Source organism: Rhinolophus sinicus, chromosome 16, assembly GCF_057876585.1.
Source record: "Rhinolophus sinicus isolate RSI-liver-muscle chromosome 16, RSI-T2T, whole genome shotgun sequence".
Lineage (NCBI taxonomy): Eukaryota > Metazoa > Chordata > Mammalia > Chiroptera > Rhinolophidae > Rhinolophus > Rhinolophus sinicus.
In genome coordinates, this window is record NC_142516.1 from 137,634,220 (window position 1) to 137,662,109 (window position 27,890).

At 38.6% G+C, this 27,890-nt stretch overlaps 2 protein-coding genes across 7 annotated transcripts in view; one reads left to right on the plus strand and one right to left on the minus strand.

Moving 5' to 3' along the window:
* Positions 1-6,763, minus strand: part of CUL4A (cullin 4A) — a 56,928-nt gene extending 50,165 nt beyond the window's left edge. The window contains exons 1-2 of one of the 2 annotated variants that reach the window (XM_088793658.1): positions 6,128-6,763; positions 5,051-5,166 (exon numbers count right to left, since the gene is read on the minus strand). In XM_088793658.1, the coding sequence (XP_088649784.1) occupies positions 5,051-5,166; positions 6,128-6,281 (270 nt within the window). In that variant the 5' untranslated portion in view covers positions 6,282-6,763. The remainder of the gene's footprint in view (positions 1-5,050; positions 5,167-6,127) is intronic. The other variant, XM_088793657.1, reaches the window with a different exon arrangement.
* Positions 6,741-27,845, plus strand: PCID2 (PCI domain containing 2). Of its 5 annotated transcripts, none has more exons than XM_088793659.1 (14): positions 6,741-7,002; positions 10,066-10,155; positions 11,297-11,370; positions 12,481-12,546; positions 13,909-13,950; positions 14,970-15,024; positions 18,698-18,801; positions 22,395-22,470; positions 23,200-23,341; positions 24,530-24,630; positions 25,617-25,690; positions 25,845-25,970; positions 26,872-26,995; positions 27,368-27,845. In XM_088793659.1, the coding sequence occupies exons 1-14, from the start codon at positions 6,889-6,891 to the stop codon at positions 27,455-27,457; spliced, it is 1,278 nt and encodes a 425-aa protein (XP_088649785.1). In that variant the 5' UTR covers positions 6,741-6,888; the 3' UTR covers positions 27,458-27,845. The 5 variants fall into 5 exon arrangements, with proteins under 5 accessions (XP_088649785.1, XP_019602115.1, XP_088649786.1 ...); XM_019746556.3 differs by having other exon boundaries at positions 6,741-6,924; XM_088793660.1 differs by lacking the exons at positions 14,970-15,024; positions 18,698-18,801.
* The last annotated feature ends 45 nt before the right edge of the window (positions 27,846-27,890 follow it).

Here is a 27,890-nt window from a genome sequence, read left to right on the forward strand (position 1 = left end):
GCCCTCCAGGGTCTACCTAGAACAGTCAGCAGAGTGTGTGTGGGTAAACTACCAAAGCCAGGAGGGAAAGAACCACACAGAAATTTAGACACAACAGTGTCTGCTGCTCGCACAGGGCCTAGAATAGCAACTTCCCACCAGCCAGACTGGAAAACCACAGGACACTAGCATTCAGGAAGGTTTTGCTTCAGTAGTGGGGGCAATTAGCCCTCGACAAACACTGCTCTAGTCTTGCCTAACGAATCTTAAAAGCAAGACTTCTAAGTCCAGAATAAAGTTCAAGAATATTTATAGGAATACAAAAATACCACACAAGTCAAAATACACAATGTCCAACATCTAATCAAAGATTATCAGACATGCAAAGTAGAAAAAACAACCCTTAATGGGGAGAAAATCAGTCCATCAAAACAACCCAAACTGACAGAGATGATAGAATTGGCAGGTAAGGACAATAAAACAGCTATTATAACTGTATACCATATGTTCAAAAGTTAAGTATAGATAGAGAAGATACAAAAAAAGACACGAACACCTAAAGAGAAAAATAACCAATGAGATAAAAATTACACCAGATAGTGTTAATGGCAGATTAGACATTACAGAAGATTAGTGAACATGAAGAAATGGTTAACCTGAATAGGTCTATATCTACTAAAGAAATATGTAATTTGAAACCTTTCCACAAAGAAAGCCAAGATGGCTTCACTGGGGAATTCTCTCAAACATTTAAGAATAATACCAATTCTACACAAACTCTTCTAGCAAATGAAAAGGAGGGAATATTTCCAACTCCTTTATGAAGCCAGCATTACTCTGATACCCAAACCAGATAAAGATATTACAGGAATAGAAAACAACACAAAAACCTTTGTGGTCACAGATGCAAAAATTAACATAATGTCAGTAAATTGAATCCAATATATAAAAAAGATAACACCTCATGACCAAGTAGGATTTATTCCAGGAATGCAAGATTGGTTTAATATTTGAAAAATCAATCAATTTAATAAACTGAAAGGTAACAATTATGTGATCATCTCAATATTCACAGAATTTGTCAAAATCCAACAAGTATTTGATAAAAACTCTCAGCAAATTAGAAACAGAAAGGAACTTCCTCAACCTGACAATGGCGATTTTTGAAAAACTGATAGCTAATACCATATTCCATGACAAAAGACTGAAAGCGTTCTCGCTAAGATCAGGAGCAAAACAAGGACGTCTGCTTCCTCCACTTCTATTAACTATATTGGAGGTTCTAAACAGTGCAGTGAGGCAAGACAAGGAAATACATAAAAGGCATGCAGGAAGAAGAAAAACTATGTTCACAGATGATGCTTGTCTATGTAGAAAATCTGATGGGATCTACAAAAAGCTACTAGAAATAAGGGAGGTTAACAAAATAGCAATATACAGGACCAACATATAAAAGTAATTTGTATTTCTATATGTAGCAAGAACCAGAAATTGAAATTATAAAACCCTTTATAATACATCAAAAATATGAAATGCTTAGGGATAAAATTCACAAAAGATGTACAAGACATGTATGAATACTAGAACTAAAAAACATTGCTGAAAGAAATTAAGGACGATCTAAATAAACAGAGAGCTATTCCTTGTGATCAACTGGCAGATTCTGTATTGTCAACATAGCAACTCTCCCCACACTGACCTATAAATCAACGCAATCCCAATCAAAACTCTAATAGGCTTTTTGAAGAAATTAGCAAACAGATCCTAAACTTCATATGGAAACACAAAGAATTTAGAATAGCCAAAACAACTTTGAAAAAGATAAAGTTGGAGGACAACTTGATTTCAAGACTCATTACACCCAAATGCATATGGACAATGATTTTCAACAAAGGAGCAAAGGCAGTTCAGTGGGGGAAAGGATAGTCTCTTCAACAAATGGCACCGGAGCAACTGAACACCTACAGGGAAGACATTGAACGTAGATTTCTACCTCAACCATATACAAAAAAATCTAAAAATTTGAGATTATAGACCTAAATGTAAAACCTAAAATCCTAAAATGTCTAGAAGGAAATACAAGAGAAAATCTTTATGATTTTAGAGTAGGCAAAGATTTCTCAGACAGATACTAAAGGCACAATCCATAAAAGACCAAACTCTGATATGTAGACTTCATCAAAACTTAGAACTTATGCTCTCTGAAAGACATAATGAAGAGAATCAAAAGATAAGTTGCAGGCTGGGAGAAAATACTAAAATACAAGGCAAATATCTGGTATAGGGATTGCACCTAGTACACATAATAAACTCAAACATTTGATAGTAAGAAAATAAAACAACTGCATACAAATGAGCAAAAGATTTGAACACACACTTCATTAAAGAAGGTATGTAGTCACCTCACCCCAGTCAGAATGGCTATCATCAACAAGACAAATAAGTATTGGAGAGGCTGTGGAGAAAAAGGAACCCTCATACACTGTAGGTGGGAATGCAGACTGGTGCAGCTGCTACGCAAGGCAGTGTGGAAGTGTCTAAAAAAATTAAGAATAGAATTACCATATGACCCAGCAATCCCTCTCCTGGGTATATACCCCAAAAATCTGAAAACATTTATCCGTAAAGATATATGAGCTCCAATGTTCAATGCAGCTTTATTTATGGTGGCCAAGACATGGAAACAACTAAAGTGTCCTTCGATAGATGAATGGATAAAGAAGATGTATATACACAATGGAATACTATTCTGCTATAAGAAAAGATGAAATAGTACCATTTGCAACAACATGGAAGGATCTTGAGATTATTATGCTGAGGGAAATAAATCAGACAGAAAAAGTCAAGAATCATATGATTTCACTGATATGTGGTATATAAAACTGAAAACAACAAAAAGCAAGACAAATGAAGAAACAAAAACTCATAGACACAGACAATAGTTTAGTGGTTACCAGAGGGTAAGCGGAGAGAAGGGTGGTAGATGAGGATAAAGGGGATCCAATATATGATGATAGAAAGAGAACTGACTCTGGGTGGTGAACACACAATGTGATATATAGATGATGTATTACAGAATTATACATCTGAAATCTACGTAACTTTACTAACAATTGTTATCCCAATAAACTTTAATTAAAAAAAAAGAAAGGTATGTAGAATGGCAATAGGCACATAAAAAGATGCTCTGCAACATTAGGGAAATACAAATTAAAACCACAGTGAAATTCCACTAATAGCTAAAATTAAAAAGACTGACAATACCAAATGTTGACAAGGACGTGGAACAACCTAGAATTCTCATATACTGCTGGTAATCTGCAAAATGGGACAGTCATTTTGAAAAGCAGGAAATATCTTATAAAGTTATATATACACTTTCCATATAACCATGAGAATCTACTCCTAGATAATTACCCACAAGGAATGAGAATATACGAAAGGTCGGACAATTAAGTTCACTTACACAGTGGAAAGTTTGAACTTAATTGTCCGACCTTTTCGTATGTCCACACAAAGACCTATTTGTTATTGTTCACAGCAGTTTTATTCATAATAACCAAAAACTGGAATCCCAAATAACCATTAACTGGTGAAAGGATAACCAACTGTGATACCTATGCTACTCAGTAACAAAAAAACAAATTACTGTCACATAGTATATGCATGAATCTCACAAGCACTACCCTAAGGGAAAGAAGTCAGGTATAGAAGCAGCCAGATGGCTCAGTTAGTTAGCGCCCAAGCTCTTAACAACAGAATTGCCGGTTTGATTCCCACATGGGCCAGGACAACGACTTGGAGCTGATGGGACCTGGAAAAACACACTGTTCCCCAATATTCCCCCCCAAAAAAATGTCAAGTATCAAAAAGATTGCAAAATCCATTCAAATGAGACCCCAGAAATGGCAAAATATACTGACAGAAAGCAAATCAGATTGCCAATAATTGGGAGTCAGGGGAGAAGACTAAATGGAAAGGTGCCTCAGGAAACTTTTTGGAGTGGTGGAAATATTAATAGTTTATATCTTGATTGTGGTGGTGGTCATAAAATTGTATATATATGTTAAAACTTATTGAAATACATAGTATATGTAAAATTATACCTTAATAAAGTTGAAAAAATACAATACACAAACTTAAGACAAAGAAGGCACATATATCCATCAAACTGTCAAGAGTAGTCTTCTTTGGAACATAAATGGTTTTTATTTTCTTCTTTGTACTCTTTTTGTAGTTTCCATAATTTTTACAATGTACTCACTTATGTAAACACAAAAAATTTTTAAATTCATATTTCTTAACAGGATATCATATTGCTACCCAAAATGTGAATATTAGATTAGTTAACAAATGTTATTCTTTAAAAACAAAATATCAGAAAAACCAGTCTGCTTGTAAATGGAATATCCAAATAGTAAAATGTACTTTTGACCATTTTTTATGTTAGAAATAGAACATCATTACTTTAAATTAAATACATCAAAATCTGTTTTGCATTTGAATTGCAACAAGTAATCAGAAAACACAATGAAGTGGGAAAAAACATCTCTATTAACAAGTGAAACCATAATAAGAGTTTTATATATAACATAATGGAATTATAACATTAATTTGCTGCGTATTTGGAAAATATTAAGTCATGTGGCTCTTAGAAACACATCTCTCTCCTTTAATGGAATAACTTTAGATATCTTTCTAGGAGCTTAAGCCTGAAAACATAAAACAAAAATCCCAAAACCACCAAAAAATGAGAACACTCATTGACTCCGGACATGCTGTCATAGGACTCCTGTCCTTGTTGGAGGCAAACACTTGGATTTCTAGTATTTCCTTCATTATTGACTCTGAAACAATACCGAGGACCACATAATCCACGTCTGTATCACATTTCACTAGAGTTGGATAATCATGTGATTCAGACAACTATAAAAACAACTAGGTAAGTGAGACAGACACAGGATGCTGGCCTCATCATGTCCTGAAGATGTCCTTGTCTAAGAAAATTCAGGATTTATATCTCAATGAGAATTCTAACAAGCTCTACTTTTTGCCATACATGGAGCCTTACCTGGTAGAGCTCTTCCAGGTTGTATTTGATGGAAGTACTACTTTGTATGGCTTTCACTGCCTCATGAAGTTTCTGCCAGGTGTCCTGAGTGTAGTTATCAGGCAATTTGGGTCTGTCTGTAAATACAGATAGTCAGTGAGGAATGACATGTATGCTAACAGTCATAATCTTTCAAAAAACAGTCTATGAAAATGTACGTTAAAAGACACACAGGTAAGGAACACAGAAATTAGGTTTTTTCAATACAAAGTATCGTATTTATAAATTTGTTAGGTTACAGACTGTGCAACTGTAACATCTGTTTGCCTAAATACACTTCATATTGATACTTAGGATAAAAACACACAGGAAATATACAAATCTTAGTGTCCTTTCACATAAGTTGACTTTACAAACGTATACATGGACTAGTTAAGTTCTATACAACATTTAAAGTCGAGTTAAATTGTTCAACGTTGGGAGGAAGGTGAAGAATAAGCTTATAATTGCTATCTCTACATCAAAGGTGCTTCTTATTTTGATAGCATCAGTGATACAACTGATGAAAAGTGGAGGAAGTAATAAAAATTACATCACGAAGAGCGTCAGTAGCTGCTACTTATTCTTGCTCTGCCATGCCAATCAAGATACTTGAATTATTTGGCCTATTTTATTCCAACTGGACCAACTATACAGATTAAGGAGAACGCTGCTACCAGTAAACTCAACCCGCTGCCCTCACCGCAGCTTAAGCCGACATTCGGAAAGGCCCGCGCCCTCATCGGGGGGAGCCCGGGGACCCCTAACCTACTCTGAGAGTCTAAAGCCGGGACCAATGACCGCCAACTGGGAAGGAGGCGTCCGAACAGTCGGGAGTCCAGCGGACCACAACCCCCGCAACCCCCACCGCCACTGGTGTCTTGAGGCCGCTCCGCCCAACACCTCCAGCCCTCGCGTTGCTTCTCCCCAGGCCGACCCCCAGCTCTGTCCCGGGCCGCCCCCCCAACTCCATCCTCGGCCCCCAGGCTCCTCCCTGTAACTGTCCCCTCCTCCCCGGCCCACTAGGTCTCCCGTCCCTAGGCCGCTCCCCGTACCCACCTCGGAAATTCTTGATCACTAGTTTCTTGGAGCCGCCGCTGCCCCCTGGCTTGGAGGTGACGGCGGCCGCGGCGAGGGACGCGGGCTTGGTGAGGCCGTTGGTGTGCCCGACGAGCGCCGAGAAGTTGCCCTTCCTGGGGGTCTCGTCGGCCATGGCTGCGGCCGGGAAGCAGCGGGCGCCCCGCCCCGTCCGGCCGCCTCCTCCGCCTCCTCTCCGACCCGCGCGGCCGGGCACCCGGGCCTCTCCTCTCCTTTCCCCTCAGCAACTCCAGGCTCCGTCAGCGCCGCTCAGTCCTGGCCCAAACGCCGCTTTGGCCTGGCCCAACCGCCGTCCGGTCTCCCCCCGGCCCCAGCTCCAACGCGACCGTGGGCCCGATCCGGCCCACGACCCCGAAGCTCGCGAGCGCGGCCAGTCCGCGTCAGCCGCGGTCCGTGTGAAACTTGCAACAGTCGAGGGGGCGGCGGAGCGCAAGCCCCGTCAGCTCCGGGGGCCCGGCGTGTCCCGGAGCACTGTAGGGGCGCGGACGAGGCGTCCTCGCCGAGGGGAGGCGGGGGAATCCCAACACAGAGACCCCAGCCTTCCTCAGCCCGGGCGCGTTGCCATGCCGGGTCGGGGATCACGCTCCCGCAAAGACTCCCTGCGGAACCGAAGTTCGGGGAAAGTGGGGTTGGAGGCGCGGGGCGGAGAACGGACCGCGGGCCGGAAGTGACGGGCCGGCCCGGAGCTCAAGCTCCGCCCGGTCCTGGGGGTGGGTACCGCCATGGCGCACATCACTATAAACCAGTATCTGCAGCAGGTAACGTTCGTTGGGTCCAATCGCGCTCGGTCTGCGGAGTCTTCTCCTTCCCTTGGCCTGCTGGACTTTGGGGTCCAGGTGGGCGGCCGGCGCGTGCGTGGCCGGGGTCGAGGTATGCGCTGCCGGCCCGGCTGAGCCTGAGACCTTGTTAGCCAGGCGGGACGACTGAGGCAGACACACCACTGTTTCTTAGGGACCCCGAGAGTGCACCGGTGGTCGCTGCCCTCATTTAGGGACGTGAATATATGTGTGTGTGGGGGGGAGGGGGACTTAGTCCTAGCGGATGCTGAAGGGCCCGTTAACCACTCGAAGAAGTAGGGGGTTCAGCCCCTGTGTAGTCACTAAAGGCCTGACTTCGAGTTTTGTTTCGGACAGACACTGGTGGAAGTAGGAGATGGAGATAGCAAGTCATGCTGGCTGCGAGCCTCTACTCATAGTACCACAGTAGACCTATCCTTAAATAAAAGGTCTTAGGATAGGTCTACTGTGGCCTTGTCTTTGCAGAGTTAACATTAAGTTGAGCAAGGACATAGACATTGGAGAACCAATATGACTATAGAATCTCTCCAGAATGTTTTTGTTAACCTTTTACAGTTTTCTTGCCCACTCCTCGTTCCATTTCTTTTTTCCCCTTTTTTCATTCAGGGTGCTTGACTGGTGTCTTACTCATGTGGACGCTGAATGTAATTTGTCGTCTAGATAAGTGGAGGCATATAGAAGGGTGTGAAGCTCGCCCGTAGGCTGGGTGGTAAAGCTGAGTGATTTGCCAGTGTTCAGACCTACTCATTCTAGTGAGGAGTAAAGGTAGTATTCATGCTGGTCTGTCTGACTCTGTTTCACCAAACTACCTCTTGGTCTTGTTCTCTGCATTCTCAGAGGACCACAATGAGAATCTCCTTCAATTGTCTGTCTTATTTGATGAAACCATTTGGGGTGATGATGAGAAGAAGAATGATAGTGCTTGTTGAATAGTTACTAAGAATCAGTTCTTTAAGATAGTTGGTCGCCATCCCTGTTCCCCTCCCCCCACACACACACACACACATGATGGGAAATTTAGCATCCTTTATCAGCTTCCTTGAGGCAGGGGCACTGATGGGACCAATATTTTATGATTACTCAGAATGCATCAACAAGTAACCCTGCACAAATTTATTTCATATTGTAAAGTACGCTGGATTGCTGGCTCAAAATGTAAGTGCTTACATAGTTTTGTTGAATAGTCAAGTGGCAAAATCTTCATTAGATAGGGTAGTGTAGACTTTCCCAGTTGATGCCCTGAGTGGTACAACAGATGAGGAATTGGGTCCTTTTGGTGTCCTGGTGATTTATGCCCCATTTCTTCTGGCTGCAGGTGCCTGGGCATAGGATTACTGCGTCGGGGAGTAGGTGTATGCGCTCATTAGTAGGTACACCAGTGTCTCAGAGTGGCTGCCACTTCACCCCTTCCCTAGCAATGCATGAGAGTTTCAGTCACTTTATATTCTTGGAGCGCTTAGTATGGTCAACCTTTTTAATTTTAACTCTTCTGGTAGATGTGTAGAGATATCGTGTTGCATTTCACTTGTGGGTGAGATGTGAGCTCCTTCTCATTTGTGTACCCTTTGGATATTTTCTTTACGATGTCCCTGGTCAGAGTCTTGCGTGGGTATAAAGTTTATATATGTAATTTTATTGTAGATAAATTACACTGTATATGCAGCTTTCTGCTTGGCTTTCTCCTCACATTGTTAGGATTTTTATGTCATCTTTGATACACGTAATTTAAAAATAACATTTGGTTTTCTAATACAAGTGTCTACTATAATACAGTCTTCCAGTATAGAAATATATAAGATAAAAGCCTTCTCAGCCCTCACCCCAAGGGGTCAGCTGGTGTGGTGTGGGGCCCCGCACTTCTTTCTGTGCTTGCGTGTCAGACATAGTTTGTCTTTTTCTCCCAGATCAAGTTATGCAGTTTTCCTGTGACTTTTTTTTTAAACAGAACTTTATTGGGGAACAGTGTGTACTTCCAGGACTTTTTCCAAGTCAAGTTGTTGTCCTTTCAATCTTAGTTGTAGAGGGCGCAGCTCAGCTCCAGGTCCAGTTGCCGTTGCCAGTTGCAGGGGGCACAGCCCACCATCCCTTGTGGGAGTCGAGGAATCGAACTGGCAACCTTGTAGTTGAGAGCCCACTGGCCCATGTGGGAATCAAACTGGCAGCCTTCAGCATTAGGAGCACGGAGCTCTAACCGCCTGAGCCACCGCCTCCTGTGACTCTTTTTTTTCTTTTTTCTGTTTTCTTTTTTTTGCTTAACGGTAAGCATATTGCGGACACTTTCCTGTTATTACGTGTAGATCTATTTCATTCTTTTTCACAGCACACTGTGACACCATTTATTTAGCCATTGCCATCCAATTTTTCTTTTATATTTAGGTTGAATAGAACCGCCTTTTGAATGTTGGAAATAAATGGTTTATAAGCGCTTTTTTTTTTTTTTTTTTTTTAAGATTTTGATTGGGGAAGGGGAACAGGACTTTATTGGGGAACAGTGTGTCCTTCCAGGACTTTTTCCAAGTCAAGTTGTTGTCCTTTCAATCTTAGTTGTGGAGGGCGCAGCTCAGTTCCAGGTCCAGTTGCCATTGTTAGTTGCAGGGGGCACAGCCCACCATCCCTTAACGGGGTTCGAGGAGTCCAACCAGCAGCCTTGTGGTTGAGAGCCCACTGGCCCATGTGGGAATCGAACCGGCAGCCTTCAGCGTTAGGAACACGGAGCTCCAACTGCCTGAGCCACCGGGCCAGCCCCTATAAGCGCTTTCTTTTCCCTTAAGCTGTGTAAGTGAATTTTCAAATGTTTGCTTGTGTGACCGAGTAAAACTAGAATAAATCACCTTCATTAATAACCAAATAATAAACTGGCTTATTCTGCCCTCTCATTGTTTTTCACAGTAAGTCACCTGTTTATTTGCCTCCAGAAGATCGCATTTTGAAATGTAGTTATTGTTTGCTGGCTAAAGACAATATTGACTATTATATTTTGATTATGCTGACCCTTTCAAAGTAGGGAAAATGAATTTTGGTGGTATACAATGTGTTGTTTAGGTTCTATTAGAATAGAGTGTTTTATTTTCTACTTACCTTTTCTTTTCTCCAATGCTGCAGGTCTATGAAGCAATTGACACCAGAGACGGGGCATCCTGTGCGGAGCTGGTATCTTTCAAGCATCCTCATGTTGCCAACCCACGGCTTCAGGTATGTGAAAAGCGTACACACACAAAGGGGTACAGGCTATCTGGCTTCCTAAGAGAAGTTTAGAGTTTGAGCTTCTACATTGCTGATTATATTTCGCAGTGTATAGGCTATACCTCAAACTGTGTAAACCAGTTTCTGGAGTAGAAGCAGGCATCTATCTATCTATCTATCTATCTATCTATCTATCTATCTATCTATCTATCTATTTTTAAATTTAAAGTCCCCTAGGTTGTTCTAATATACAGAACATATTGAAAACCATTGCTCCAAATAGAAATTAGTGCCAGACACTTGAGGAGACTCAGGTTCAGCTTGCTAGCCAGACACTCCATAGTTGGTGCTATGTGTTTTGTATTGATTGCATCAGGGGCCTGCACGTCTGTTTGCCCATTTGTACTCTAAGACTGAGTTCTTCAGTACAAAATTCCCTGTGAACCTTCCATCTGATGGTTCCACTCACTGGTGGCCATTGCCTGAATCAGTTATTTCATTAGGGACTATAGAATGATGGTTTTTCTGATGTTGTTATTTTTCCTCTCCCACATTTATATGTGTATTATATCAGTATCAGAGTGGACTCATTGATTCCCCTTTTTTTTTTAAGTTCAGTGTGCTAAATATAATCCATTATGATGCTCATATTATCTAAAATTTGGCCATTGAGAAGAAAGGAAGAATTAGAAATAAATGTCAGCTAGTCTAGCCCAGGGCACAGAAAGGGTGGTTCTATCACCAGGCACCTGAGGAGTGATTCCTAACATGGCATCTTTAATTCATTAGGCCTTATTTATATAAGGTATTGTATGCCTTATTTATTAAGCACATAGTAGCTACTTACTAAATATTTCTTAACTAACTGGCTGTTAAACATTAAGATATATATGAAAGTGCCTAGACTATTTCCTAGCCTGTGGTAGATAAAACATTGTATTCATCTAGTGCCCTATACCTAGTTCATGCTTGATGAATAGTTGAAGTAATGAACCTTTTGTTTAGACGTGCTAAAGTGTAAAGTGTTACTGTTAACTGTAAAGTGTAACTCCTTTTGAAACACAGGTTTGTTTAAATATCTTTCTACACATTGCATTCTTTCCATGCCTGTTAATTTTATTTTTGCCATTTTCCTTCATATTTAATTTAGTTGGCCTCTCCAGAAGAGAAGTGTCAACAAGTTTTGGAACCCCCTTATGATGAAATGTTTGCAGCTCATTTAAGGTGAGGAAGTAAAACAAGCAAATTTTGAAATTGCTGAATTGACTAAGGATTTTATTTAACATCATCTAATGCTTGAAGCAGTGAATGATTTACTTTGAAAAAGTAGAAAAGTGTGTTTATAATTTTACTTTGGTAAAGCCTGTGAAAAGCGTGATATTTAAAAAACTTTAAAATGTTAATAAACATGTTTTTCATTTCAAGGATCACACTTGTTTTTAAAAGTTAAAATTGTATTGTGATCGTGTATCTTCATATGTCTATTGTGTGATACCATTAAAAAAAAAATCTCTTGATAACCATCATATTGGCTATATAGTGGCCTTTCGTTTAGTAGGGTGTAGAGCCCACCATTGACTTGGATTTTTCAAGGAAACATGCCCACCTCATTGCCTTACTGGGAAAGAAACTAGAGCTGAGCAAAGCAAATGAAATACCGCTTTTTATTTATATTTCATTTCTACTATATTTATCTCTAAACCATCAATTCAGGCAAAGCTTTATATCCTTAAAGTGTGTGGTGTTTGAGTGCCTTCTTGCCTGTAATACCTCTAGTGTTTCAGAGAGGCTGGCATGCAGGGGGCAAGGTGGGGTAGCCCTGTAACATCTTTGGAAAAGTTGGAGTGCCAATGTGTTCTTTGTAGCGTGAAGCTGTTATTTTCTAGCTCTGTGCAGTGTGCCATGGGATTCCAGATTTGGTGATGAGCTAATACTGTCTCTACCCAGCTCGGCAAGTTAGAGGGTCATCATCCATAGATACAATAAAAGTGCCATACTGTATTATCAGTGCATATTACTAATAAAACCTGCTGGCAGCTAGGTTTCTCCTTCTGGGACTTAAAAGAGTAGTCTCAAAACTTAATGTGGAATTTCATCTTACTCCAACACATTTTACTTCAAATAGTTATTTGTGTGTTTCTTATCTTCCTTCAACTTTTGTAGCCTGCAAAGCAGGAGGTCCAGCTTTCATTCTAGGATCAGCTGAGAACTAAGGTGTTTGTGATGGAAGTAAGATGTATGGTCTACCTAGTTCACTTCTAGGTTTTCATCTAGGTTCACTCTAAATGAACATTCTGCTGCCTCTGTCCTCAGTCTCCAACATTTCTTTTTCAGGTGCACTTATGCAGTGGGAAACCATGACTTCATAGAGGCATACAAATGCCAGACTGTCATCGTCCAATATCTTTTGTCATTTGTGTTAACTGTTCAATTTATTTTTATTTATTTATTTTTATTTTATTATTTTTTAATTTAATTGGGGAACATTGGGGACCAGTGTGTTTTTCCAGGACCCATCAGCCCCAAGTCAAGTCGTCCTTCAATCCAGTGGTGGAGGACGCAGCTCAGCTCCAAGTCCAGTCGCCGTTTTCAACCTAGTTGTGGGGGGCACAGCCCACCATCCCATGCGGGAATCGAAATGGCAACCTTGTTGTTAAGAGCTCGCACTCTAACCAACTGAGCCATCCAGCCGCCCCACCAGCAGCTCAGCGGCAGATTGTCTTCAATCTAGTTGTGGAGGGCACAGCTCACTGGCCCATGTGGGAATCGAACAGGCAACCATGTTGTTAAGAGCTCGCGCTCTAACCAGCTGAGCCATCCGACCGCCCAAACTGTTCAATTTATAACAAATACGATGCATTATTTGGGGTTTAAGATCTTGAAACATTGGGCCAATTTTATTCATCCTTTTAATTAGAAAAGAACTAAAAATTTTTGGAAGAGAAACTCATTTAGCTATTTTACTTGATCCATACTTAAATTTAGCATGGATCTTAAGACTGCCATCCAGTTACATAAGGGAGAACATTGGTTATGATTAAGGATTTTATTTAGTTCTCTTGTGAAGAATAATAATGTATTGCCCTTAAGTCATTAAGTATTGTTACAAGGACTGGGTAAGTCCCCTTGGCGGAATATCAGAACTCCAAAATCCAAGCATAGATGGACGAGAGTGGACTCAACACATTGTCATTTAATTGCTGTCACTGAAGACTTGAAGCCATTTTCTGATTTAAATCATTTAAGTATTACCTCCCAGCTAAGGCCCTAGTCAGTGAATGTCCTTGTATTTATATGTATCTCTAGACTTGAATTGGCTTATTTTTTTACCATTTTGTTTATACGCAGAAGGGAGTTGGTTCCAAACAGTCTCCTTTGAATTCAAGAATCTATAATTGATGAATCAAACTTTATACTACATATTCTTCAGCCCACTACTTATAACTTGTGATCATCTGGACTCAGAGAAACCAAATAAAATGTTTGAGATTGCCCATGTAAAAAATCTCATAACCAGTCTTTTTCTTAACTTTGGAGCAAGTATGTATGAAATAAATATATTTAGTATACTTATACCTTACTTATGATACTCAGATATTTATAAATGGGCTTTTATGCTTTTTTCCTCAAGAACTTACTGCTGTGGGTTCACATAATTTTCTAAATAGTGAGCTATACTCCTTAAAGTTTAGAATTCTTCTATTTATTATCATTAGTAGTATTATTTGAATTGTATATGCCATATCTTCCTTAATATAATACATCATTCCTGCGGGCATTTCAGGCCCACAAAGAAGAAAACTGGTAAGTATGAACAAAAACAGCTAGAAATTAGCAGAGTTTTTTTTTTAGCAGATACGTTTAAAAAATTTATTCTAAATGAATATATATTATGTTTTCTATGTGGACATTTAAAATCGTGTATTAATATAAACATGGATAATGGAGTTTTAATAGTCAATGTAAACTTAAATGGCAGATCAGCCAGATTATTTGCAGTGTGTTTATATAAATGGGAAATATTTTTATTTCAACTCTTTCATGCCCCCAAATATTCACTGAATACTATTTTTGCCCTTTAATTGTGAATTTTGAACTTACTTTTGGTTTTAAACTCAGACAAAAGAGGTAGATCAACTACAGTTCATTTCGGGTAATATGATACATAATTGGGCTATTTTAAATTGCTCACCAAACTAATTCTTAATTTTATGATTTTTGATTTATTAAGAAACTAGGTGAATACTGAAATTTTGTTTATACTAAAATACCTAGAGGCTTGCAAATACCTTTTACTGGAAAAAACAACCAAAAAAGACAACAACACCCCCTTTTTAAGTAAAGGCTTATCCATGAAAGGAAGACCAATACTGCCAACTAGATTTCTAAAAAATTGTTCTATAACATTTGTCTGTTGCATACTCTGGTTGCTGTTAGGAACCTCCTAAACCACACCTTGTTTTAATGGAGCTGTTTGGATAACAGTGGGGGCTTGTGGGACAGGAGGATGTCCTGAGATCAGTGTGAGGAGATCCCGCCTCAGCCTGGGGACACCTGGATGCCTCAGGCTCTGGGCTTCTGAGGAGGGTCTGGGGCAGTGGGTGTGGAGCTTCAGTGTCTGGCCTCTGTGTGGGTCAGAGCCCAGGGACTGCAGCCTCTGCTGATGAAAGGTGAGGAAGATAACAGTAGCCTGTTGGATTTTTGCGGGGGTACTGACTCCCATTCCAAGTCATAGCCCTTGGGGACGGTCTCATTCCGCTTCTGGTAAGAGACTCTCTGACCTCATAGCCTCTTCAAACATGCTTGCTTTTTTGCCCCTGTAGGGCTTTGCCTGTTATGTATGCAGTAGCACTTGATCTTCGAATATTTGCCAATAATGTAAGTTCAATTTTTATCATGATTGTTTTAAAACCCAGACTTGGTATCTGTTGTTTATTTTCATGTCATTCTTTCCAAAAGTTTTGAGGAATGGGTAGGGGTTGGGATATAGCTGGTACAGAGAGCACAGAACAGGGGATATCTTAACTAATTGTTCTTTTTGGGTTGATGTGAACAGATTTACATAAATATCGATTTTCATACTGTCACTGTAGAAGGAGTTGTCTCTGTATATGATTAACCATTAATGGCATGTGATTTTTTTTTAAAGGGGGTGAAGCAATAATAGATGAGCGATTCTGCATTCTCTTCTACTTTTCAGATGTAGTCTGTCCCCTATCTTAAGGAATTCTACCTTAATGTAAATTGAGATAATAGCTAAGGATTTCTCTGGTATGAGGATGTAAAGATCCTTAGGGGTCAGTATAAGCCAGTTTTGGAGCAGCATTTCTCAAGGTTTTGGTCCTAAGGGCCCTTTACAGTTTTAAAAATTATTGATGATTTCTCATCCTGGATAAGATGGAGTGGGCACATTTTTCCCATTCCTCCTGCTGGGAATTTTAAAGCCAACATGGCTCTGAGAGGTGGAGAGAAGAAAGGGACTTGCAAAAAAGCTAGCAGTGAGTTTCCTGCATTTCCTTTCTGCCTCCTGTCTGTCCTAGCATGGGTCCCAGAAACCCAGAAACACCAATAGGCAGAGATGAAGAAGTCCCAAGAAGAGCAGGAATGGGGAAAGCAGCCCATCAGGACAGAGCTGTTCAGCAATCCCTACCGTGTTCTACACACAGTCTGCAGGTCCCCACCCACCTGTCAGCAAGGCCCATGGGGAGCCAGCCCCCCTACCCCACCCAATGCCAAAGAGATAGAGCCTCTGTTTCTCCACTAGCATGGCATCAGCGGAGGCCTGCTGAAACAAGAGAAATAAGTTCCATAGTCTCATAAGGTAGTAATACCCGAATATCCAGGATATAATTGAGAATCACTTATCATACCAAGAATCAGGAAAATCTTAGCCTTTGAGGTTTTGAATGAAGAGAGAGACTCAGTAACACCAACACTGAGATGACACAATGTTGGAATTCCGTGGTAAGGATTTTACATCAGCCATCATAAAAAGCCTAAAGGAGCAATTACAAACCTGCTTGAAACAAATGAAAAGGTAGACAGTCTCAGCAAAGAAGTAGAATATTCTGGGGGTGCCAAAAAAATGTATACATTTTAAGAGATGTTATCTATATATTACTTTTTGAAGTTGAATTGAATTATGGTAGCAATATGTAGTATGATGTTCGCTCAAAAGATGGTGTTAATCAAAGGAATACTAGCACCATTCATTATATTACAATTTTAATACAGTTTTTTCCTTTCTTAAAATGTGTATACATTTTTTTGGCACCCTCTATATATAAAGAAGAACCAAATGGAAATTTTGGAACTGAAAAATATTATCACTTAAATAAAAATTATTGAAGACCCTCAGAAGCTTTTGTTTGTATGTATTTTATCTATTTATATTTACTGTATTAGAAATTTTAATTGGGAAAAATTTTAATATTCATTTAAAATGATAAACCTTTTACATGGTAACATAATTGTCTTTTAAATAAAAAATATACTTCCAGAATGAACAAAATGTACTAAGAAGAAGGTGGCATTCTTTTATAGTTTAAACTCTTTAATGTCTGGCTTAACAGAAGCTACCCAGATTCTCATATCTGCTTCTGCATCCACTCTGTGGCAATATGTTGTTTTGGTTGAATATATAAAGACAGTCTGGACTCACACAAATGCAGATGGAAAAGGGAGGAGTAATTTAGTAGTCTTTTCAAATAATTGTATTTTAGTAACCTTTTCAGATAATTCTGGATACTCTTCTTTGAGCTATACCTAAACTCGAAAAGGTACCGTGTTTCCTGAAAATAAGACCTAGCCAGACCATCAACTCTAATGCGTCTTTTGGAGCAAAAATATAAGACCCGGTCTTATTTTAATATAAGACTGGGTCTAATACAATACAATACAGTACAATACAGGGTCTAATATAATACAATATAATAATACCAGGATAATATAATACAATATAACACACTATAATATAATACTGGGTCTTATATTAATTTTTGCTCCAAAAGTCGCATTAGAGCTGATGGTCTGGCTAGATCTTATTTTCAGGGAAACATGGTAGTTACAGTGTGGTTCTCTGAAGCATAGCAGTGACCTTTTTCCACTGTTACATCAGAATCAGCTGGTTTCTTGCACTTTGAATGGCTCTCTTACACTTGCATAATTTTGTAACATTCGTTAAACATTTGGAAAATTTTAATTCACTGAGTATGCAGATGTTCCAAATGTTTATATATTTCATTATGTAAGAAACCCCGAATCAGAAAAGCTCTCCGTTTATTCATTTACAGTGACCTCATCAGAAAAGCTTTGGAAGTAGTGGAAAGCTGCCACGTTTACGGTGGTCAATACAAGTTTTCCAAAATTCTTATTTTTTCTTGAAAGCACAAATATTGTCATTGGCAACAAGTACTGTCAGTAGTTTGCCTGGAAGAGACATACTTCTTTCATTCGCTTTGGAGCATATGGCCCTCTGTCTACCCATGCCTGGATTGTTTTGCTTGTCGATCAGCCATTTGTTCCTTGGTCCAGCTGGCAGCTCCAGCAGCTGCCAAATACTTTTCCTTAAAACAACCATCATACTTCGTTTCGGTATGCAGTAGACGTGCTTTGTATATATTTCCCATTTCGTCAAAGAATATTAAAAATTTATGTACTTGAGGACCAAGACTTAATAAAGTTACTATTTACTGTATCATTAAGGACATTTTAAAGTGAAATTAGTTTTACTGGTTGGTTGATTGATGGATTGTAGGTACTTGGTGTTAAGACTGGTGACTACTAGTTTATGCTGGTGCCTCTGGGAAGGCACCAGTGGTTTCACCTACCATTGTTTTTGCACCATCAGTCCAAATGTCAATACAATAAAAAGACATAGTGGCTTAGTGTGATCATGAGAATAGTTTGTCCATGTGGATCTCAGGAGCTCATGGGCCGTACTCGGCGAACCTGTGGTAGGGAGAATATGAGTGGGAGAAAACTGGTTTTCTTTAACCAAGACTATCCTAAAAATAAGGGAAGAATCAAACTTGGTAACAATTTTGCTGTCTATCGAAAGTGTGTTTCAAGGGTTTTGACTAGCCATGCATAGGAGAGAGGAAAGTCATTGAGGTAAGAAGAGGCTGCTTAGCAATACAGGGCCACATGTGAAGCAGGCTTAAAAAATTGGGAACTGACTTAGTAGCTTGCATTGTTTGAAGACATATTTGATTTGTGGAAGAGTTGGAATAAGCTATAGATTTCTCAGCTTTTAAAAATATCAGTATAAGGGTGGCCAGTTAACTCAGTTGGTTAGAGCATGGTGCTAATAACACCAAGGTTGCTGGTTCAATCCCCGCGTGGGCCACTGTGAGCTGCGCCCTCCTTACAAAAATAAAATTTAGTTTAAAAAACAAAAAAATAACGTACTATAGACTAGATGATTTCGCCAAAACCTTTTGGGACTTTGACTCTTAGTTGTAGACATATTTGCTTCTAGCTGCACTGTGATTTTCTTTTTAATTAAGGATTCTAGCAGAAATGAAAAGTAAATGTTTTTATATTCTATTAGGCAGATCAGCAGTTGGTAAAGAAAGGAAAAAGCAAAGTCGGGGACATGTTGGAAAAAGCAGCTGAATTGTTGATGAGCTGTTTCCGCGTCTGTGCCAGTGACACGTAAGGTTTTGGAGACTGAGATATTACCAGTCTCCTATCCCAGCACATTGCCCCTTCCTAGCCTTTGTTGTTGACTTTTGTTTTACTTCTACATATGTTGTAAACCCACAGTCTTTTTTTTTTTTTTGCTTTAAATGGTCCATTTTTCTATAAGGAAATAAGAGAAAAATATAGTCTTTTACATTTACCCACCTATTTACCATTTCTGGAGTTCTTTAATACCTTCTGTAGATCTAAGTTTTCATCTGGTACCATTTCCCTTTACTCTGAGAACTTGCTTTAGCATTTTGCTTTTACTACAGGTCTGCTGACAATGAAATCTCTAAGCTTTCATTTTTCTGAAACTCTTTGTCTTAATTTTTAAAGAATCTTTTTGCTAGATGAAGAATTCCATATTGACCTTTATTTTCTTTTACCAATGTCATTCCATTATCTGTCTTAGGTCTCTGATGAGAAATCAATTGTCATTCTTATCATTGTTTCCTGGTATATAATGCCTCTTTCCTCTATTTTTTCTCTTCATTTTTGGCTTTCAATAATTTGACCCTGATATAACCACACGTTTTTGTATTTCTCATATTTAGGATGCTTTGGGCTTCTTGGATCTCTAAGCTGATGTTTTTTATTAGATTATTTATTTATTTAATTAATCTTTCACATTCAACTACTTTTTGGTCCCATTTTTTCTCTTATCTTTCTGCTAGTCGAATTACATGTATGTTAGACTGCAGGATATTATTCCACAGGGCACCAATGGGCTGTTTATTTCTTAATCTTTTTTTTCCTCTTTCTTTCATTTTTGGATAATTTATGTTGACCTGGTTTCAAGTTGATTAGTATCAGTCACTATTTATTTTTTAATTCTATACTTTCCATTTGATTTTACTTTAGAGTTTCCATTTTTCTCCTGAAACTCCCATCTCTTCACCCATTATAAAATCATGGCTATTGGGGAATTTTAGGAAATTGTAAAGCAAAGAAATAAAAAGTAAAGCTTTTCATATATAAATAAACAAATAATCTCTTGTTCCCAGAAAGTATTCGAGCTTCTCATTTCTCACCACTGGCCCCACCAACTCCATCTTAAGACATTCCAACCAAAAATGGACTTAATTCCTCAGGGTACCGGGATACTTCCCCACTGAAGCTTTCCAAAAATGTTGTTTCCTTTGCCTGGCATGGCCCCCCAGCTCTTCATCTGGCTGTCTCCACTCGTTTCATAGCTTTCAGCTTCTCTAACACTTCTCATCACCGAGCCTCAGAGTAGATACAGTTCTCCTTTTGTAAACTTTCATAGCAGGCTGCACTTTGTATTCATTGTACTTATTTATCAAGAGTAGTTATTTGGATGATGTTTGTTCGGTTGCAAAGTCCATGAGGGTACATATGTTGCTTTCACATAGTGTCTCTCACTCTGTGGTATTATTCAGTAAATATTCATGACATGGAGACTTGTAATTGTCTTTGTGTAGTCCTGCCCAGCAATGATCATGACCTTGGATTTGGCAGTGGTTTCTTTTTTAAGCTGTGACACCATTAGCACAAGCAACTGGAGAAAAAAATAGATAAATTGACTTCATCAAAATTAAAAACTATGTGCTTCAAAGGACACTATCAAAGAGTGAAAAACAACCATAGAATGGGAAAAAAAATATTTGCAAATAATATAACCGGTAAATGTCCAGTATCCAGAATATATAAAAACTGTTATAACTCAACCATAAAAAGACAAATTATCCAATTAAAAAATGGGCAAAGGATTTGAATAGACATTTCTGCAAAGAAGATAAACAAATGGCCAATAAGTCCATAAAAAGATGTTTACCATCGTTAGTCACTAAGGGAATGCAAATCAAAATCACCATGAGCTGCCACTTTACACCCAACAGGATGGCAAGAATCAAAAAGACAGACGAGGCAAGTGTTGACAATGATGTGGAGAATTTAGAACCCTCATACATTGCTGGTGGAATGTAAAATGGTGCAGTCACTTTGCAAAGCAGTATGACAGTTCCTCAAATAGTTAAACACAGAGTGACAATATGACCCAGCACTTCCACTCCTAGGACTAGACCCCGGAAACAAAAGCAAATTTCAGGTGACAGTCCTTTCCCTTAGGCTTTGCTTTGTCACATGTCTCCAGAAGAGGTCATTGTCCCTGGTGCCAGAGTGGTGAAGACAGTACCCTAAGAGAATTTTATGTAAGTTACAAAGTACACGGATGTCTTTTTTTTTTTTAATCATACCTTTTAGAGGTTGGTAGAACAGTATTATTTATCTCCATTTTACTGGGAGGAAAATGAACCCTAGAGAGAGAGAAGATATTCTTGTTTGAGGTCATACTACTAGTTAGTGAAAAGAATCATATTAAGAAGCTGGCAGTTATCATAAAATAGACTTTGATATTTTAATACTAAATTGTGTTACCTTATTTTAAGTCTTTCTGTATGGGCACATCTGGATCTTAAGGAGCAATTTGTTTTTCCCCGGCTTGTAAACACCCTGCTTGTTTCTATATTGGGCACTTTTATTTCATTGCACTTTGACTTCATGCTGCAGGATTTAGTGTTTCCAGGCAACCTGCCATTGGCCCTCTTTCTTTCTAGCACCACTGTCTGTGAGAGTCTGCAAGCTCTGCCAAGAAGAACCATCGCAGAATGCAAACACATGGCACACTCAATTCTGAATTGTTTTTCAACTTTGTATCATAAAAATTTTCAAACATTCAACAGTTTAAAGAATTTTACAGTGAATACCTATAGACCTACTACTTCTATCATTAATATTTTACTATACTTCATCATCTGTTCATGTGCTTTCCCTCTATCCATCAGTTTAGCTTTTTGATGCATTTCAAAGTTATTGCATACATCAGTACAGTTTCCCCTAAATAATGCAGTACGCATGAGTAAACTTTTCCCTAAATACTTCAGTTTATCTTTTGTATTTTGAGGTAAAATATACAGTGAACCACACAAATCTTAACTGTGTATTTGCTGAGTTTTGATAAGTACGTAACACCTGTATAACCCAAACCCCTATTGAGCTATAGGATATTAACATCGCCCCAGAAATTTCCCTCATCCCCCACCTCAGGCAGTCCCTCACCACGGTTCTGAGTTTTCCCCACTGTAGATTGGTTCTACCTGTTTGGTAACTTCATATAAATGGACCCACCCAGTATGTGTTCTGTGTCCCACTCTTTTTGAGATTCATCCATGTTGTTGTCTATTTTAGTAGTTCATTTTGTTGTAATGATAAAGGAAAATACTTTATCCATTTTTCAAAAATACTTTATAACAATTTTTACATAATATTGCTGCAAACAAAGCAGTTTTCAGCTGCTGCAGCTGGGGGAGAATATTGCCCAAATATTTAAATGGAGGGTTAGAATTCCTGATTTGGATTTTTCAATTTTACCCATTACGTAATACATTTTTTGTTTCATTAATGTTATTTTATTTCATAGATAGGCCTTACTTAAGCTGTGAGATTTTTATCTCAAGATATTAATTTGGGTGGGCAGTTTATTTTGTGATTTATAAATAAAATTTTTATTTCCTATGTAACTATAAAAAATTATTTTCCCATAGTCGCGCAGGTATAGAGGACTCTAAGAAGTGGGGGATGCTGTTTCTGGTGAACCAGTTATTCAAGATTTACTTTAAGGTAGGCTTCTGTTTGAATATTTTATAATTTATCTTTATAAACTTTATTTCTCCTAACCTTCCCAGGTACCATTTCTATTAATTGTCAGCTAGCCTCCCTAGCATTGCTTGGGAAGTGATCATTACCTAACCATATTTATAATCCTAAGCACTAACATTTGCTGAGCGCCTGCTAAGTGCCAGGCACTGTTGTAAATGCTTCTTGTGTGTTGTCTTATTTAAACCTCAACACTATGAGGTAAGTGCTGTGGGCTCCAGGGGAAACTAAGGCACCCACATACCAAGCAGCGTGCCCAGTGTGGTGCAACTGGGCTTTAAGTGAGGGGTTTCATTCCAGAGCCTTCTACTGCTATTGTAATAATTAACTGTGGAACAGATGTGAGTGCGTATGGGTAAAGAAGTCCTTCTTTGCCACATGAAATCAGCCAGGTGAAGAGCAGCTCTGTTACACACTAGCGGCTGGGACCTGGCCCCTCTTGGTGGGCCTTCCATTCGTGGGGCACATCTGCCCTGGAAGCAACTCTTCTCTGAAGCACTTCTTACGGCCTTCTAAAGTGGATGTAATCTATGCCGTGCAGCTTGAGTTTTCGTTTTCCGTATTAAATAATCAATTTTGATAATATATTGGGTTTTGTAATTCCTTGTTTAAGGGAGCATATGCTTAGTAGAGTAGCAGTTTGTCCTCCTTTTTTGTTTTTGTTTTTTATAAGTGGATTGTTATTTGTTATAGATCAACAAACTCCATTTGTGTAAACCCCTAATCAGAGCCATTGACAGCTCAAACCTGAAAGATGATTACAGCACTGCACAGAGGGTGACATACAGGTACTATGTTGGACGGAAGGCCATGTTCGATAGTGACTTTAAGCAAGGTATGTTGTTAATCTTGTCCCCAGTGTTTTCAATAGATTGCTTTCTGAACAACTTCTGTGATACAGTTTCAGAGGACACAATTATTGCATTTTATTACTTAAAGTGGAGTATAGGTGTAAACCAAGTCCAAGTTATATTTTTTGATTATTTTTTTACACTAAATTTGGTTAATTCAGAAGAAAATTCTATTTGAAGTTACTTATTCCATGCTGGGTCTCTGAAATATGTGTCGGAGTCTCCGTTATCGTGGACGTCTTTTTTGTGTGAGGTAGTTAAGCACCGGTATTCTTGGCATTGAACATAAGTAGTTGTTTTCTCCTTTTGTTTGTGCTGATCGTGTTGACATAGGACATGGAGATAGGGCAGCACTTAGCTCAGCTGCCGACTTACAGCTTATAGAAATCCCACGGGGGACGCCCAAACGAGCAGTGGGAATGTATCTTTGGACTGGTGTCATCTTGGGTGTTTGTGGCCATGGATGATGGCGTCATTACCACCTCAGAGCGACGCTTTCATGTAATCACATTATTACGTAATTATGTCGTTAATTTTCTCAAGAACATGAAGCCAGTTTTTCTCTTTTTAAACTTTTTGATTAGCTGGCATGAGGTGGTTCTTTATTGTATTCAGACCAGACTTTTTAAACTCACTTCAACAGCACACAAAACAACATAACTTCAGGCAATACAAGATACATAGTCACTTTTCTTTCCATGTGTTGTAGCCATGGATTCTCTGATGACAAAAATAACAGCTCTTTCATAACAATTACTCTGTTTTTTTTATTCTATAGACTTATACAGACCAACTTTTCATTTTCTTTCATAGATCTAGGGCTTTTGAAGAAGGGCTTTCCTTGGTTATTCCCCATCGCTGCTTTTTTCCCTTAAAATATGAAGCATAAGAATAGAAGCTTTTAAATTATATTCTATTGAAGTCTATTGAGATACTGATTTGTGCGTCCCCTGAAGATTCATTGAGTAGTATTTTTGAATACCTAACAGCAAGAAATCATTTCTTAGTATTAATGGTACATACTTGTAGTTTCTGAAAACGTTAGAGCCTTTTGTGTAAGGATAAAAGGTAGAATAAGGAACAGGTTGGGAACTTGAGTGACTTTGTGTTTCATAGAGCGTACAAAGCCTGGTTAAAATGCTGTTGGTCTGACCTCGTTGGTGTCTCTGCAGCCGAGGAATACTTGTCCTTTGCCTTTGAGCACTGTCACCGTTTAAGCCAGAAGAACAAAAGGATGATTCTGATATATTTACTGCCAGTAAAAATGCTCTTGGTAAGTGATTGTTACTCATTTCTTACAGAGCTTGTTTCTTTGAAGAAGTTGATAGACTTTTTAAAATACAGCAGATGGTGTGTAGTTGATCACAATCTCAGATGCATATGAGCACAGCCCAAAATGGAAGAAGAATAGCTTGCGTGTAGCCTGAACCATGTATCTTCATGATTGACACTTTCAGATCCTTCTGTAAATGCTTTGTCTGTGCTTTATTTCTTTTTAAAGTATCTAACTCAAAAGTTTAATGTATGTAGGACAAATAAAATAAGTACATATTATTTCTATCCCCCCTAAAAATCTAAATTAATAAAAATGGGTTAGCAATAAAGAAGAAAAAATATCATTTCAGCCTGTCTGTAGGTACAAGTATCGTATCACCAAAAGTCATTTTTGATACCTGAAAAGCAATGACAAATAACTAGCATTTTAATTGATTAAAACATCCTCAAAGTGTTAGATAGAGCTTCCTTTCCTCCTACTTAAAATTTTAAAAAAATTATTAAAACAATACACACATTTGGTTAAAACTTAAATAGTTCAGGATAGCTTATAATGGAAAAGCAATGATATTGTACCTACCCCTCTCCACTTCTAACCCTACTTCACAGAAACAACCTATTTAAATTTTTTAGATGATTCTTCTAGATGATGTTTCTGTATTCCTAAATCTCCTACTAGTATTTCTTCAGTTACTAATCACCTCCTATGATCTAAAGGTAAGAGACACAAGAAGGTCAAGAAAAAGGTCATATGTAACTGAATGACAAAACTGTATTATACCAAGGTTTTCTGATTTCTATATCAGCATTTGTTTTTTTCTTTGGTATGATGTTTTTAATTTTTGTTCAGCTACTTAGGAAGAAATTCTAAGAAACATAAGGTTGCAAGTTTTTAAAACTTAATTCCTTGATAAGAATTTTATCAAAAACAATTCTATTAAAATGAAAGGGCTCTTATTCTGGAAAATTAATTCTTTATCTTAGGGTCACATGCCAACCATTGAGCTTTTGAAAAAGTATCATCTCATGCAGTTTGCTGAAGTAACCAAAGCTGTAAGGTAGTATTTTATCCTTTTCCATTTGGGATCTTTTAAAATATGAAATTAATACAAATTTCACGCACGTTCTGGGAAAGGTAATTGCTTTTTGATGCGATCTCGTCCTGGGAGTTTGTTTTGTGACTGTGCTTGTGCATCTTTCCCCATCACTCAGTGAAGGCAATCTCCTTCTGTTGAACGAGGCTCTGACAAAGCACGAGACCTTTTTTATCCGCTGTGGTATCTTCCTTATTCTTGAAAAGCTGAAGATCATCACCTACAGGAATCTTTTTAAGAAAGTGTAAGCAAAGTGTTTTTAATAAATTAATCTCTTAGTATGACTCCTGCAGTAGAGTTTTCAGGTTATGAAAACTTACAGTAACAGGTGCTGTGTCTTCTAAGATGGGATTGTCAGTCTGTGTAGACGAGGTCCCTTCACCTTTCCTTTCATTGTGTGGAATAAAATAAACCTTCCGAGGCCGGCCCACTGCCTTATGGGCCTTGGTACCACACAGGTGAGTGAGCAAAGGCTCACTTGTGGGAGGAATAACTGGGGTTATGTGTGATCAGAGAACTTTGTAAGAGATACTTTAAAACATGAGCCCTAAGAATCAAATATTTCACATTTTATCAGAGTGTGTGGGACTAATTGTTCATTTCCTTTATTCATAATCAACTAAACCTCCCCCTGCCACTTTTATTTGTCAGAAAGTTGAATTCCACAATTTTTTTTCTTCCATGTAACACTGGAAGTTGACTCTTCTCCAAGGCCTGGTCCTAACAGGATCAAGTTAATTAATCTTCAAACAAAGGCAGACTTTATAGCAGTGGGTAGTATATCAAATATAGTAAGGACGTATTTCATTGAATCCATAAGACATTATCCATTTTAAGATACATCCTTATTTCAGAGATATTAAAATATGAAAATACGTGCTTCTTAGATTTCATGAATAACTCAGTAAATAGAAAAAATTATATTTGTACTAGTGGCTTTTTAGAATTGAAAAGTCAAAATTATATTTAATATAAATATATTATTTTTAGAATGTATCTAAATAGGTGGTATATTTTTTTTCATCCTTTTGAACAATGGTTTGTTAGAAGATATGTTTTCTACTGACTCAGTGCATCTTTTCTTAACCTTCAAAGTATGTACACACTGTTGGTAACTAGCATGGACCTCTGTTTCCCTCTTTCAGGTACTTGTTACTCAAAACACACCAGTTGTCTCTGGATGCTTTTCTAGTTGCCTTGAAATTCATGCAGGTGGAAGACGTGGACATTGATGAAGTCCAGTGTATTCTGGCCAACCTGATATACATGGTGTGTGAGCTCCTTGTTCAGTGTCGGCAGCTCTTCCCAGTAGGACTTGGTCTAAAATGTGAAGCTTTGATGTAGTGGTGTTAAAAGTTATTATCAGGCCCTTTGCTTTCGTGAAGGTATTTTCTGGTAAACTAATTTTATCCCAGCAAATACTATAATATTCACAGGGCTTTATGGGGGTGCAGGTGGGTGGGTGTAACATATATTTCTATATTCTCCACTATATATATATTTATTCATTGTCCCCCTGAGGACTTGAATTGCACTCCGATTGGGGAATAATACTTACGCCATGGAACTAAGTAATTAACTCACCCAACATCAGTGATGTGACTCAGAATCATAAGCCAACTGTGTCTTTCTCTCCCACAGGGTCACATTAAAGGCTATATATCACATCAGCATCAGAAGCTAGTTGTCAGCAAGCAAAACCCGTTCCCTCCGCTGTCGACAGTGTGTTGAATGTATAAACGGTCCTGAGAAGAAGTGTATTCCTCTAGGTTTTTATTGTGCTGATGAAATCATTCCTGTGCCGTGATTTTATTCTCTGCAACCAGAATCTCTTTGAGGCTCTTTACCCAGGGATGCTGAAACTGAACTTGCCACCACACACGGACACCTTGAAATCTCCGTCATCACTCATAACTAATGTCAACCTCACGGAGACCTGGAATTCCCTTTTCAGATAGTGCAGACCCCTCTCTTGGTTCTGGAGTTTTGGTGAAACGTCTGTGAAGGAAGCTCTGTCTCAGGCAGCTATAGTTTACTTCTCCATAAGTGTTGTTCATAAATGCATCTTTGTAACTTTTTATATAAGTCTTTCTATAAAAGCATTCTGAATTTATACAAATGTCATAGTCTTTATTATATCTTCTAGGATAGCAAATTTTGCTAA

Coding starts and splice junctions, on each gene's coding strand:
- PCID2 (XM_088793659.1), top strand. CDS start 6,889: ATGGCGCACATCACTATAAACCAGTATCTGCAGCAGGTAACGTTCGTT. Junction 13,951..14,969: donor GCCCACAAAGAAGAAAACTG/GTAAGTATGAAC, acceptor TTGCCCCTGTAG/GGCTTTGCCTGTTATGTATG. Junction 15,025..18,697: donor TTCGAATATTTGCCAATAAT/GTAAGTTCAATT, acceptor ATATTCTATTAG/GCAGATCAGCAGTTGGTAAA.